Raw genomic sequence first — 15,399 nt, forward strand, 5'->3', positions numbered from 1 at the left:
GGGATGAAGCTTTGCAGCATACGGCAGTGTTAATTGGTGCAAGGAATTCTGAGAAGGGAGAAGAATCGCACACCATTGCACATATCTGGAGACATCCATCCCTGCACTTAATTACGTTTGAGGTTTGAACGTCTACCTGCGACGAAAACAGAAGACTAACAATGTCCATGTAACATGTGCAATGTACAAGTGTATTAACAATTGATTTTTCCTTACTTGTACATACACCGAAACCACAGGCCCAGTCCACTTATTTATCAAACAACCCTTATACATGGAATTTAGAACTAAAAAATTATTCATTTTCATGATTGTGTTAACACATACATGCAGACTGTAGTCTTGCTTTCTGATAGCAGTGTCTTTGTCTACCATCTGTTGGATCCTGTGGTTTTCAGGCTGAAAAGTTACAGAAAGCAGTCACCATTTGCCATGTAATACTTAGGTACATATAGTGATTGAAAGTAGAGCAGGCTGGTGCCTCCCGACCAAGCTGCTGAGGGAGTTTGCAGCTGTAAATAATATTTTCATAATGGAAGCAGTGCTTGCATTGCTTGTCTTATATCTCCGCCACCGAATGTCCTCCTAATCAATTTCGTATAACTCTGTAGCCTTCTTGAACCCTATCCTGAGGAAGATCAATCCAATCTATTCCATCCTTACTAATTTCCTTTATGTCCATCTCAATGTTTTGGCCTTTCTACAGGTCTCTTACCATCAGGTTTCCAAACAAGAATCCGGTAAACTCTTCTTTCCTCTCCCATTCGTGCCACGTGGTCTGCCCACCCATGTCTTCTTGATTTAATTATTCTAATAATATCTGGACAGGAATACAAATTTCAATTTCATCTAATCCTCATTATTTTCACTAGCTGAAAGTGAAAAGCAATGCAAAATAAGAAAGATTCAAACCATGCACTGCTGAAAATACAAGCCTATTAAATTCCATATGATTTATGAAAGTTTGAGAAACAACAACGTTTACAAAGTGTAAACAAACCTTCTTTTCTTTTTACTATGCAGGGCACAATGAATAGCTCGTCGAGTGGCCATTCCAGCGATGACAGGTGGTACGAACTGCTGGAGCCTCCGGAAATAGATGCCACAGTTGCAATAAACTCTGTACGGGATGCTTCCCCTCCCCCTCTCCCTGCTCGGCTAGGCACAGGTGGCGGAAGCGCCTTTCATCAGGTGGCTCCGAAGAGACAGAGCTGCGAGGAGCTTTCGGGGCACCCTGTTGGCCACTCTAAAATGAACGCCCACGCACATTACGCTCAGTCTCCGAACCACAGCCACGTGAATCCAGGATACGTTGATTACGAATCTCTTCAGTTGTCATCTCAAGAGTTTAAGGTTGGGGAAAAAGTAACCTGCATTTCCGACAGCCGTCATCTGCAACATATGGATCGAACTTTGAACTTCCTCAGGCCTACCAAGGTGAGTTTTCCCCTTTTCTTTCCTTCCTTTTTCACTGAGGAATTGGTTGACATTAATTGATCATCCTCTGCTGTTTTGGTCCTCATATGGATTGCATTGAAGCAAAGCTTCTCCATTTTCTTCCTGTTTATACTTTTCCTTAGGGATGGACCAATGTGAAATTTTGGCTGATACCAATAAAGTACCGCTATAAAAAGTTACTGATATTCTACTGATAAGGTGCCTTCCTGATGGCGCAGTGGTAACGTTGCTGCCTTGTAATCAAGGGGTCCTGGGTTCGATACCCAGTGGAGGCACATAGTGGTTCGGATCCCACTTTAAACTGTAGGTCCAGTCCCGATTAGCCTTTCTGTGCATAAAGTGGACTTTAAAACACCAAATCAATCAATAAGGTAAAGTTCCCCGTGCATGTAGCACAGTGCCATGAAGGCACATTTAGGGGATGCGGGGGGGGGGGGGGGGTAGGGCACTATACATTTTCGATCTCTGCTTTCTGATATAATACGAGGGTGATTCAATAATTATTGTCCCCGGCATACTTAAAGTATATGAATTGCAATGAATGATGGGGATATTGTAGCCTAATGTCTTAGATGCCTATATGCAAAATTTCAGAACCGTAGGTGCTATAGTAAATTTGTTTTCTAGTTTTAAGTGTGAGAGGTGGCACTTAGTTTGAAAAATGGAGAAAACCGAACAACGAGCTGTCATCAAGTACCTCCAGAAAAAGGGGCTAAGCCCAAAGGAGATTCATGAGGACATGGTCAGTGTGTTGGGTGATGGGGCTCCTACCTACCAGGTGGTAAAAAACTGGTGCCGCGATTTCCGTTGCGGCAGGGAAAGCTGTCAACAGGCCCCTGGTGCTGGTCCTCCAACAACAGCATCCACCCCAGAAAACATTGATGCTGTGCATGACATGATTATCGCTGACAGAAGAATCACGGTGCAACAGTTAGCAGACATCATGCACATCTCTGTAGGCTCAGTGGAAACCATTGTGCATGAACACTCGGGATTCAGAAAGGTGTCAGCGCGATGGGTCCCCAAAATGTTATCCCGTGAACAACAGAAAGACAGAGTTCAATGTTCAAGGGCTGGTTTGGAGCTGATGGGGGCAGACCTGAAGCAGTTCTGTGATAGATTTGTGACAGTGGATGAGACATGGCTCCACCACTATGATCCCGAGTCCAAACGACAGAGTATGGAGTGGCGGCACAGCAATTCACCTCCCCCCGCAAATTCAATGTGCAAGCATCAGCACGCAAGGTTATGGCCACAATTTTTTGGGATGCGTAGGGTGTGCTCCTTATTGGCTACCTGGTGGGACACACTGTTACTGGGGACTATTATGCAGCCCTAATTCCTAAGTTACGCGAAGCAATCAAGGAGAAACGGCGTGGGATGTTGCGGCGAAAAGTGCTGTTTCACCACGATAATGCTCCAGCACACAGAAGCCATGTTACTGGTGCCGCAATCCATGCTGCTGGTTTCCATGTGTTGGAACACCCTCCCTACTCACCCAACCTTGCCCCTAGTGACTTTCATTTGTTCCCGAAGTTGAAGGAGCACCTCAAGGGGACACATTTTCCCTCAAATGCTGCTGTTATGGACGCTGCAGAAGAATGGCTCACGGCTCAGCCACAGACATTCTTGAAGCTGGCATAGTGGCTTTACAGCATAGGTGGAAGAAGTGCATTACTGTGAAGGGGGACTTCGTGGAAAAATAATACTGCTTATATGTCAGGGACAATAATTATTGAACCACCCTCGTATATATGAACCACCTTAATAAATGTGTTTCCAGGTTGACTGCAATGCAAAACGAGCTGCATATTCAGACAACTACTTTTTTAAAAAGTAGGACATGGAGATTATATGTTTATATCACTAAAAATCATAAGAAAATGGGAAAATATTACACTAAATTATAAGATCTTTATTGGATCGGTAAAATTATCAACAATTTTACCAATAAGCCGATATGGCTATATCAGCCGAGACCGAGTGACTAGCGGTCCCTGTTTGCTCTCCCTGGTTCTCTAAAACATTCCCAAAGATAAATATGCTGCTGTTCCCAGTGGAATTCCTGCAATGTATACTCCATACTAATGAAAATATAACTGAAATCTAAATTTTGTTCTGCAGCAGCTCTGGGACCTTTGATATGTTGAGCCAAGTTTTTTGAAAACAATTTGTTGTTTCCAAAACCTAGAGCTGAGCTGATGTGAGTGTATTGGTATTATTTACTAATACCAGCTGATATTGTGTTGACATTTTGTGAGATGTGGAAAAATGCCTCACACTTTCATGTAGTCTTAATTATTAATCCAGAAGTTAAGAAAAATTCGAAGTTTACATTGATTTTTCACTGTATTTTATGATTACATAGGAAATATTTTAATATCATGATTTAACTTCTTGAATATTTTAAAGCAATACACATAATTGGAGTGGAATACTGTCATAATAACTGAATAAATTATAATTGTTAAAATTTTGAAGCATCTGTATGAATACAGCAACATATTCATGGTGAATAAAAGATGAGGATTTTGGTCCAAAAATTGAGCATATTTCTGGATCAAAAGTGGTATAAAATAGCATTTTCATTTTACATCATTTTACGACAATACACGGTAGGAAAATGCACCTCACACTTTTCAAAAACATGAAAAATGAACATTACAGTTTGTTAGTTCACATTTTGGGTTTCCATCAAAAATGAAATATGCATCGGCTCATCCATATCAAAGAACCACTTTGACTTCCCAAATTTTGTAAAATTACATGTTTGGAATTCCTCAAAGCACTTGAATGAATTTTTATGTGGATAGCATTTGTTCTTGCCTAGGAATTTGTGAAGGTTTCAAGGTGCTGTAAGCATAGTTCCTGTCACTAGACATCAAGAACAAACCACAAACCACATAAAAACTAACTTGAATCCTCTAGAAGGAATTATAAACAGATGCAATTCTTCATTATTCCGAACATCATAGTAGTTTTTTCAAATAAGAGTAATTTTGGAAGTCTTTGGTTCACAGTGCTAAGCTGAAACATTCCAAGCAATTGTTACGGGAATGTTTAATGTATTATTCTTTTCATCTTCACAGCCAAATGAATTAAACCACCAGCATGACCACATAGTCTCCATGAAGTCAGCTAGTCTACCTCCGGACTGTGCCGTTCGCAGTGAAATAGCCCGCTCATTGGCCCCCAGCGATGGCCACTCAACAGACACCAGTTCAGCCAGTGAAAGACTTCTCGGTGCACGTAGTGAAGGTACGTTCAGTAGTTTCTACTTTTTTTTGTTTGTGTGGATTAGGATTGAGCTGATGTATCGGTATTGGCCTATACCCATTGGCGCAACTTGCCGGGGGCCAAGGTAGGTACTCCCCCCCCCCAAAAAAAAGAAATATTGGTTCGTTAAAATTTACAAGTTAAGCGACCTGAGGAGTAAAGTAATAAAGAGTAATATTTGTAATTTTGCAAACATCTAAATAATCGTGGACACTTATTTTTATGGGATGGAAAACGTTTCGAGTCTCTTCCCCCCAAAGTTAAGCTCCAGGTTTGATTCTGTCCCCTCAAATTAGGCTCCAAGTCTGATTCTACCCCCTCAAAATTAGGCCATTTATATTCTTCCCCCTCAAAATTAGGCCCAGTTTATATTCTGCTGCCTCAAAAATAGGCTGTTTAATTCTGCCCCCTCAAAATTAGGCCTACTTTCATTCTGCCTGCTCAAATTTAGGTCCCAAGTTATGCCCAAATTATGCCAGTGGTATCAGTGTGAGTTGGAAAATATTCAGATACCAGCTGATGATTCTTTGGAGTTTGGAGGTTCACAAAAATGGTGCGCAATACTTTTGCTGTCTAATTATCTGGAAATTATGCAAAATAAAAAAAAATATATATATATATATTTTTGTCACCAATATGACAGGTTTCGATTTCTAAAGTAGAGTTTTTGTATACGTAACTGTAGTGTAAGGAGAAATAAAAGTGGTAGTTTTTGATTTTTCCAGATGAGTTATCTGCTGGAAGCAGCAATGTATCACCTCGTTTGAGAAGAGCAAAGCGCCCAGGTACACTGACCCCCTCCAGTGGCAGCAGCAGGAACCAAAGTCCTCGGACTGTCTCTAAGGACACCGGGGAGGCGAGGCTTCGTCCTGGCGTGACCAGCCGATCAGCAAACCGCAACAGTGCCAACCTCACTTCCAGTACGTTACAAGAGGATCTCATGAAGCTCATCAATCCAGACTATTTGCCAGAGCGGGAGGATGGTTCTACAGGCAGCAAGGTAGGCAGGATGTGTTGTGTCTGGATGAATGGTACAAACTAGGTATGGGACCGATTAATCGATACTCTATCGGTATCGGCCGATATAGGCATATCGGTGTATCGGTTTATCAGTAAAATTACCGATTATTTTACCGATCCGATATATCGATAAATATCTTATAATTTAGTGCAAAATTCTGCCGCTTTGTTGTATTTTTTATGGATAATCTCCATGGCCTTCTTTCTAAAAAAGTAAATGTCTAAATATTCAACTTCTTTTGCACTGCAGTCACCTTGAAACACACATTTATTAAGGAGATCAATGATCATTTCAGGTTCTTCAAGGACCATTTCTAATTTTATATCAGATCGGTAGCATATCGGTTATCGGTATTGGTAAATTTTATATCGGTACTTTATCGGTATCGGCCAAAATTTCATATCGGCCCATCCCTTTAATATTTTAAGTTACAATGATAGATACATCCAAAATGTTTTATTTTCACTGGAATAAAAGTTACTGAAATTATTATAGTTTCATTAACACACTCAATAAGCATTTTTATAGTAGTTAACAGTATCAGAAACAGAAAAAAGTATATACATATATTTTTTTTATTTGCATTAATCAACCTGTTTTACTAGGAAAAGCCTTTCTATAAAAACACATATCTATATGTATGGTGCGAAAAATCATACAAGCAATTTTCAATAAAAATCATGCTTTTTCTCCACCCTGGAATGTGGTGAGTCCCAGAAAGAGTAGATCAATCTATTAGCAGAAAATGTCATAGACAAGTCAGAGGATTGGATAATGAATAGAAAAATAAATAACATGAGGCAGGTTCAATAGATAGGGTTTTCCAATTAGAACGATATGATTTTACAATGAAATAAAATAAAAACTATTTCAGAATCAACCAAACTTTTTATATTATTTTGCAGCATAGTTTATTACATTATATTTTGCATAACACATCATTTAAGTGTCCACCTTGACTTCGTGCACACAAGTGAATTCGATGAACCCAATTTTCGAAGACTTTGTGCAATAACTCGGGCCTAATATCACGAATGCAGCGTTCGATGTTCAATCTTAATCCATCAAGGGTTCGTGGTCTGTTTGCATAGACTATAGATTTCAAATAACCCCACAAAAAGCAATCTAAAGGAGTTGAATCACAAGTTCTAGGAGGCCAACTAACAGTTGCATTTCTTGAAATTATCCTTTCACCAAACTGTTCTTGCAATACGTCGATAGTGGCATTAGCAGTGTGACATGTGGTACAGTCTTGTTGGAACCACATGTCCTCCAAATCAATTTCCATCTAATTTTGGCCACAAAAAATCTGTTAACATCAATCGCTACCGCTCACTAGTCACTGTAACAGCATCTCCTACCTCATTTTGGAAAAAAGAAATGGCCCGATGATGCCACCATGCCATAAACCACCAAGGGCTTCTCGTGAATCTCTTGTGGATTGTTTTCACACCGAAAAAGACAATTTTGTTTGTTAACATATCCACTTAACCAGAAATGAGCTTCATCTGAGAAGATAATTTTTTGCCCGAAATTATGATCTGTTTCAAGTTCAATAGAACATCTTACTTTCATAAAATTTTTGGATAATAACTAAATGTTCTTGAAGCGTGTATTTAGCCATGATGAATTGTGACAGTATACTAAACACAAATGACAGTTATAACATTTGAATCATAGTTGTCAGTTCATTTCAAAATCATATCATTCTTCTTGGAAAACCTGTTATAAACTAATATTTTGCAGTAGTCTTACTAACAATTGAGCATAGTTGCACCATTGATGTTATTTTTCAATGCAGCCCCCTTGTCTTTTGATGCACTTCTGCCCTTGCTTGCTGTCTCAACCAAGATAGCATCAGATGTAAAGTGTATCCTAGAAAGCCTCCTAAAGAGGTTCAAAGAGTCTAGAATTGCTAGGGACAAAGTTGAGAGAGTAACGAGGATGTCAGATAATTCTATTTGTAAATCAGGACCCTGAGTATGCAGGACAAAATCTCTGATTCCCTTCACAATGTTATTTTTGCCCCCTCCCCAAAAGGAAATGTAACGTCTTTTTTTGTTGTTTGTTTGTAAGAGGCCTTGTCATAGTATTTTCTTCTTTTTTTTGCCATTTTTGTAGTATTTTCTTCTTTTTTTGCCATTTTTTGTAGTATCATCATTTTTTTGCCATTTTTGTAGTATTTTCTTCTTTGCCATTCTTGTAGTACTTTCTTCTTTGCCATTTTTGTAGTATTTTCTTCCTTTTATGCCATTTTTGTAGTATTTCCTTCTTTTTTGCCATTTTTGTAGTATTTCCTTCTTTTTTGCCATTTTTGTAGTATTTTCTACTTTTTGCCATTTTTGTAGTATTTTCTTCTTTTTTTTGTAATTTTTGTAGGACTTTCTCCTTTTTTGTCATTTTTGTTTTATTTTCTACTTTTGTGCCATTTTTGTAGTATTTTCTTCTTTTTTTTGCAATTTTTGTAGGACTTTCTCCTTTTTTGTCATTTTTGTTATTTTTGTTTTATTTTCTACTTTTGTGCCATTTTTGTAGTATTTTCTTCTTTTTTGCCATTTTTGTAGTATTTCCTTCTTTTTTGCCATTTTTGTTGTGCTCACAATCTCTCTATATATAAAAATGGATGTATATGTGTGTGTGGGTGTGTGTGTATGTTTGTGTGTTCCAGCATAACTCTCGAACGCCTGGAGCAATTTCAAACACACTTGGTACACATATCACTTGCAATCTGGAAAGAATACTTTTGGGTAAGACACCCCTGGCACCTCTAGGGGTGGGGTGGGAAGGGATGACATGTAAAAATAATCCAAAACGACAGATATTAAATTCTGCACAAACAGACATCCGTAACTCTATGCAATCCACACAACGATAGTGTTTCTCGGGTTGTCTAACATTCAGGCTGCGTTGCGAAAAGGACCAATATTAGTGTCGAATCCATAGTTTTCGGAGTCTTTATAAGCTAATTGGTGACATTCATGATGAAATAAAATTAGTTACATTTTACACTATACTTAGAATTCATTATTTTCCTTTCCAAAAGAAGATTGGGATAAATACCTGGGCAACGCTGGGTAATCAGCCAGTTTTTTTTGTCATGCTTCTGAATGTCTGTTTTCTTCCAATTTCTCTACCCTACATGTCTTGCTAAGAATTCCAAGAGTGTGTACTGAAACATCACCAATTCAAGGAAAAACAATGCTTGTGTATGTAACACATATGATTTCATTACGTGCACTCTGTTAAGAAGAACAGAGAAGAGTAAAATAATAAAAGAAAAGACAGGATGGCCCCAAGGAAGTTGTCTTGGTGGTGGACTTCCAATCTCACCACTGTCTCCCATGGGACCCATCAGCAGCTTAATTTTATCATCACTCATTCTCATTGTGGCAATTAGCCAAAGTGGCAGAAATTGGTTGTACAATAACAAAAATATAATCTACCCATAAGGAAAAAATCAACTAAAACATTTCATATTTTGGGAAATGAGACGCACAGTAGTAAATAATTAGAGAAACTTAATACTCACGTTTTTGCAAAACTGTTTTTTAGTTTGTCCTATTAATTCAGTGGCCACTGTCACCATCCTTGTTGGAACTTGTGGCGTTGTTGTTTGCAACGAGGATGCAAAAAAACAGCTTCACAGAAAAATTGAGTACCAAGTTTCTCTGTAATTAAAACTAACAACAAAATATGCAATAAACCTGGAAATAGCTTTCATCCTGGTATAAATATTTTAAGATTTTCATCTTGATCCTGTCTCACACCAGTACTTTTAATTTGAAAGAACCATACAATGATTACAAATTGTGTTTAAAATTCCACCTAGAATATTCAGATCTTCTCGAGATTGCATTGTAATAGATTCACAATGATGTAATTCTCTATTGTAAATATCTAATAGCAAACAATAATAAAAAGATTCCTTCTTTTTTGCTTGATTTGTAGGACAAAGATTCACCAGCCAAAAATGCAGTGGTCTCTAAAGTCCACACCAGCAGCATTTCATCAGACGTGTCTCCTCGTGTGGCAGAAAGGTCTCGGTCGAGAGAAAACCTCACGGCAGGGTCAAACTTGGCTGCCTTGTCAGCAGACAATAGCGACCACAACACATCAAGCGGCTCTGGTGAGGTGATATTCACAACTGCCCGTCCGGCGACTGTGATATCAAACGCCAGCACAGACTCCAGCCCAGCCCCAAGCGAGAACAAACTTACGAAGGAGGAAAGGTGAGACTGCAATATGTAACTAAAGAACATGTAGGACATGCAGAAGAGTAATTCTGACTTACATAGTCTGGGTTCTTCCCACTGACCTGGAAAAGTTGGGAAATTTTGTAAAAATGTATACATTCAGGAAATTAGCTTATATTTTTCAGAGTTTAGCCTATACCAGTACCAATACTGTATTTATTCATGTATAATGCACACTATTTTACAACATTTTTGTCTCCCAAAACTGTGATGCATATTATGTATGGAATAATTTGGACAGCCAACATGAAACCATACAGGGTCATTCCATGATTTTGTGACGCATTGATTTTTCATATTTACGGAACCCTATCATGTTATATATTGTTGCAAAGCTTAAATTCCGTAGTTTCTGAATATGGCAACAGTATTCCATTCAAGATGGTGACACTAATGTGAAATGCGGTTGAAATGAGCTCATCACAAAATGAACAAACATTCTGATTTTTACGGTATTTAGGATGTAAAAAAAGATAAGGAAAAAAATATTAATTAAAATGTATTACTGGCCAGATAATAGGACATATTTCGAGTGTGTAAATGCCTTAATGGAAGAAATCTTTTGTTGTTAACTGTTAATTTGAAGGACCTGAATGTGCCTCCTATAAATGTATATATATTTTGAAATTTCTTTTTTGGAAAATGAGCAAAACTACATATAAAAGTTTGAAGGCTATGTCCCACAATTTTCCACTTTGTAACGTAATGTTCTGCGACACCTAGAAAAGCAGTCCGTTCTGGCAGAATTCGAGCATGCACCTCCTGTCACATGGGATGCGTATCAGTGGTATTTGTTGGATGAGAAATAAAAGAAAATAACTTCCTGAGCGCTGCAAATCTATAACGTAATTTTGATCTCGCTGTCTACTATTACAGAATAAATATGGTGGTTAAAGAGTGAAAGCTTTGGGATGCTAAACACAGTGGAGGGAGAAGAGGGAGGTGGCATGGGTTGGTTACTTTTTGTGGACTTTTGGTCCACATAGCAACAGGTGACTCACAGAATAGGTATGAAGTCATTCACTGTTGATTGGCATAACAAAAGCTTCATAACCTACAACTAAGAAAGCCATTTCTTGTACCTAATTATACTGCACATTAAACCTGGATATAATTTTCCCTATCAAAAAGCAGGGTTTGCATTATACACATGTAAATACAGTAATACTGTTACTGGCATATACAATGACTTATTCTTCCTCTTGCAGGTCTGGGTAACCAAAATTCATTCGGAGACTACAAAAATTGATCTTTGCGTTGGCAATATATGGTCTTCCCAAATTTCATTTTCACTTTGGCTTTTGAGGCCAACAGCTATCAGAACATATTGATTCCACTTTAACTGATAATTGTATTTCTTCCAACATTGCTTCAACCTTCCATTTATTCCAGATTTCTTCACATCTAATTTTGTCTTGCAAGATTACTCCACTTCAAGACAACAAAAATCTTGTTTGGGAACAATTTGGGCTTTATTGCATTGATGAAGAGTCCAACGATAACAATTGCAACAATTCAAAGCAATTTTGAGTATTTATAAATTTTGACACATAAGTTTTCCATTGGATTTATACAATATCCTATTTGGCCTATTTTATTGTGAATTGGTTGTTTTATACTGCCGTAATTTGAGAGTTTAAATATATATATTTTGTTTTTTCCTTTATAAAATATTATAGGTCAAGGTGCAGCTTATCAATGGGAGGAAATGGGTTACATTGTGTTAAGTTGGATAATATATTGAGAAATATATTTGAAATTGGATTTGATTGTAATTTTATTTTAGAAAAATATTTTGATTTTTGGCTCTAGGGCATGCACACATCACCTAACATGTGAGTGTCAATAGGAATATTATTTTTTGGGGTGTTGTGAGCATTAGAAAGGGAAGGATTAATTATAAACCTTCATATGTGAGATATGGTCCTCCTCCGTAGCCGAGCGGGTTAAGGCGTTCACTTGTCTTGAGATCGTTCGCTGCGGGACGGCGTAGGTTTGAATCCAGCTCTGGTCGGAATTTATTCAGCCTACGTATAGGGCCGGTGGCAACCCACCATCGTGAGGAAATTGGGGAGCTTCGAATGAGTAAGCATATCCGGTCCCGGAAAGCTACTATAACGGCTGGGGATACGTCGGGCTGACCCCCGACTATTCCAATACTAATTGCAGATCTCCACGCATAGAGGTGACGAAGGAAAGTGTGGGAGGGAGACCGGCAGTCGGTAGGTAAGCTAAGGCCATTCAGGGTTGTTGCGCAAAGGATTATATTATATGCGGGATATGAGCCCTCTAGCTTGATTAGCTTACCTTTCTAAAATAATTGGTGTATATTATGGGGTTTGATACCATTGGAGAAAGTTTAATTTTTTCAATTATAGCATAATAAGAACATGTTAGGTTTCATGTAATCCTTTTTCAAGCATCTTATTTATGTTAGTTATAACAGTGGGCTGAACAAAATTGTTCATTATATTTTTGTTATTATGTTTATTAAATAAGATATTATTTCATTTTAAAAGTAATTGCCTTACTTAATATGGAATCTTAATACTTATCGAGTGTAGAGAAAAAAGAAGTGAATAAATTATATAGGCCAATACCAGAGTTTTTGCTTTACAATTTCACAGAATCCTTTCTCCTCATTGTTGTACCCCACAAAACAGTCAGTCTCAGGAACAGTATCAGCTCAGCCCAATTTTCGTTAAAAACTTACCAGGAGTGGAAATTGAATCATATTTCAAAATATGACTTATTTTTTTCTAGAGTATTTAGTACACATTACCAGAAATATTCAGTATATCAAACTGAACAATAGTTTGTCTACAAATTAAAAATTTCTTGCTTGCCCTACTTTTCGTTGTTCAAAAACCTACTGCATTACTACAAAAATGTTGATATTTCCAGAATGATTGGGTGACCTTTTTCCAGACTTGAACACCAAGGATGGAATTATGGGGAGGGGGGGGGGGGGTGTCCAGGCGATCCCGACCACTTGTAATGAAAATGCACTTGTTTAGCATTTGTTGTTTAATCGATTTTATTTATTTCTTCTGAACTTGGCAGGCGAAGATATATTTGGATCATAGGGCTTTGAAGGATAATACCTAAGATTTATGAACACTAATACTTATACAGGGCATCTACCAGTCAAGAATTTTTACTATTTTTTAGTCTAGTGAATTTACATTGCTGCTTGGAAATCTAAATTGTATTAAATTGTGGTTGAGATTTGTTCACTTGTTTCTTATGAATTACATCCTTGTATGCGTGAAGTTTTGTAGAAATATTCAATAATGTGGCCATTCTGCATCCAAGATGAAGTTTGCAGCATTAATTTTTACATGCATTAGTAATTAAAGCAAGTCTAAATCTCTTGTTAAAGTACAGCTTCAGTTTTCATCTTAACTGGCCTTGTGGTAGGGGTTTTCATTGAATAAAAACATCTATTTGCTTAATTTCTAACTATACCTAAGTAGGGGGCTATTAAATGGATTGGATTGAGTTTTTGTTACTTTATGCACAGTAAGGCTAATCGGGACTGGACCTACAGTTTAAAGTGGAATCTGAACCACTATGTGCCTCCACCGGGTATTGAACCCGGGACCCCTTGATTACAAGGCGATGACGCTACCACTGTGCCATCGGGGAGGCCAGGGAGCTATTAAATGAATGTTAAGAAAAAGGGAAAGGAAGGTCAAGAAAAAGTCAAGGATTTGTTATTTTGGTAGACACCCTGTTATAATAATATGCATAAATAATCAGGAATTTCGTCATCTAGATGTAACATCCTTTTTTGATATTCAATTCTTTTATATTTTTTACGTAAATTTCCTTGCCAGAGCAGTTGTTTTGGCAATCTAACTACATGTATAATGAATATGTGCTGTTATATCTATTCTTATACCATCTTTGTACCTATTCATGTGATGATGATAATACAATTTAATATTTTAATTTAATTTAATGTAATTATTATTATTTAATAATTTTGATGTAAACAGTATTATTATTATTTCTGAGCCCCTGAAATATATTTCTAGATGCATGACTGTCTGTAACCACATTGCAAAGACAATTGGTTGTTTATTGTCAATTTTTTTTTCTTGCAGGTTATCTCCCAGAGTAACAAAATCCCCCTCCACAACGAAGCTGACCCTCGCACCCCCACTGGCATCTGAGGCAGCCCCCCTCCCCCTCCCGGATGCGAGGGAGATGGACTGGCCGAGCCTCGTGGACACCGCCACAAGAGCCATGCTCCACGTCAGAGACGACGCTGCAGATTCTATTCCCGAGGCAGCTCGGAACGGGGAGCGGCTGGGCAATTGGGTGGATGATGTCGCAGAGAGGCTGGGGCTGGACACAAGCTCTGGGTGAGGATTTTTGCCTTTCTTGCTAAAGATTTTCGCTATCAGTATAACTAGGTGGAATGTATGATTTCTCTCTTTATAGTGCAGCAACTAGGGTTTGGTTCAGATATGAATAGGATCAACTTTATATTAATAGGACCTTTTTTCTAGCACAATTTAAATTCTGTAAAGTTTCATAGTTTCATTTCAATTAGGGATGTGACGAAGCTGAAAATTTAGTCTCCGATACTGATGCTGATATTTAACCGATTTCGATACATAAGATTATTAAACAGAAATGGGATGTTATTTTCAGCATGACAAAAAAAAAAAAAATGCTATGTACATTTCTATTGCATATCATATGTATATTCAAGAGTTGTGAATGTACATTTGCATCTACAAAAGGTGGTTATGTGAATCTTTAAGAAGAACATGGATTCTCAAGAGATTTAACATTAGTACACAAGCAGTTCTTTGAAATGCAAGATGAATTCCTGTTCTTAATGTTGGAAATTTACTGCTGCCAGATTAAACTTCAGAAACACGAGTTTTGGAAGCACTTCAGGAAGTAACCTCCTACTTGTACAGATGTATAGTTTGAAGTTCACGCTAGAGATGTCATTTGTTCGATCAGGTATAACTCTTGCGGCAGAAGCATTATGGCTCGCATGATATTGTCGTCAACATGTGTCGAGCAAAGAGCTGTAGTTCGTTTTTTGTGGGCGAAAGGACAAAACCCTAGTGAAATTCGCAGGGAAATGTTGGGCGTGTATGGGGAAGACTGTTTGGACCGTAGAAACATCTCCAGGTGGTGCACATTCTTTCAAGGAGGCCGTGTGAAGCTTGTTGGCTCGTCACATTCTGGACGACCAGTAACAGCTGCAACAAAATGGAATGTTACAGCCATTGAGCAAGCAATTCTCAACGACCGGCGGATCCATCTGAGAACCGTATCAGAGCGGTTCAACATTTCTTACGGTATGGTATGCGATATTCCTAGGTGGCCAACGCTTCAATTCCGATTAAGAAGTGCAATCGGTTG

At 38.0% G+C, this 15,399-nt stretch overlaps 1 protein-coding gene across 1 annotated transcript in view; it reads left to right on the top strand.

The window, feature by feature from the left end:
* LOC145989676 (signal-induced proliferation-associated 1-like protein 2) overlaps positions 1 to 15,399 on the top strand; it is a 136,065-nt gene that overhangs the window by 116,102 nt on the left and 4,564 nt on the right. Inside the window, exons 17-21 of the mRNA XM_083124889.1 lie at positions 1,024 to 1,437; positions 4,548 to 4,716; positions 5,460 to 5,734; positions 9,704 to 9,984; positions 14,118 to 14,378. Coding sequence (XP_082981015.1) covers positions 1,024 to 1,437; positions 4,548 to 4,716; positions 5,460 to 5,734; positions 9,704 to 9,984; positions 14,118 to 14,378 — 1,400 coding nt within the window. The remainder of the gene's footprint in view (positions 1 to 1,023; positions 1,438 to 4,547; positions 4,717 to 5,459; positions 5,735 to 9,703; positions 9,985 to 14,117; positions 14,379 to 15,399) is intronic.

This window comes from Lepisma saccharinum, chromosome 7 (assembly GCF_977018435.1).
Source record: "Lepisma saccharinum chromosome 7, izLepSacc3.1, whole genome shotgun sequence".
Lineage (NCBI taxonomy): Eukaryota > Metazoa > Arthropoda > Insecta > Zygentoma > Lepismatidae > Lepisma > Lepisma saccharinum.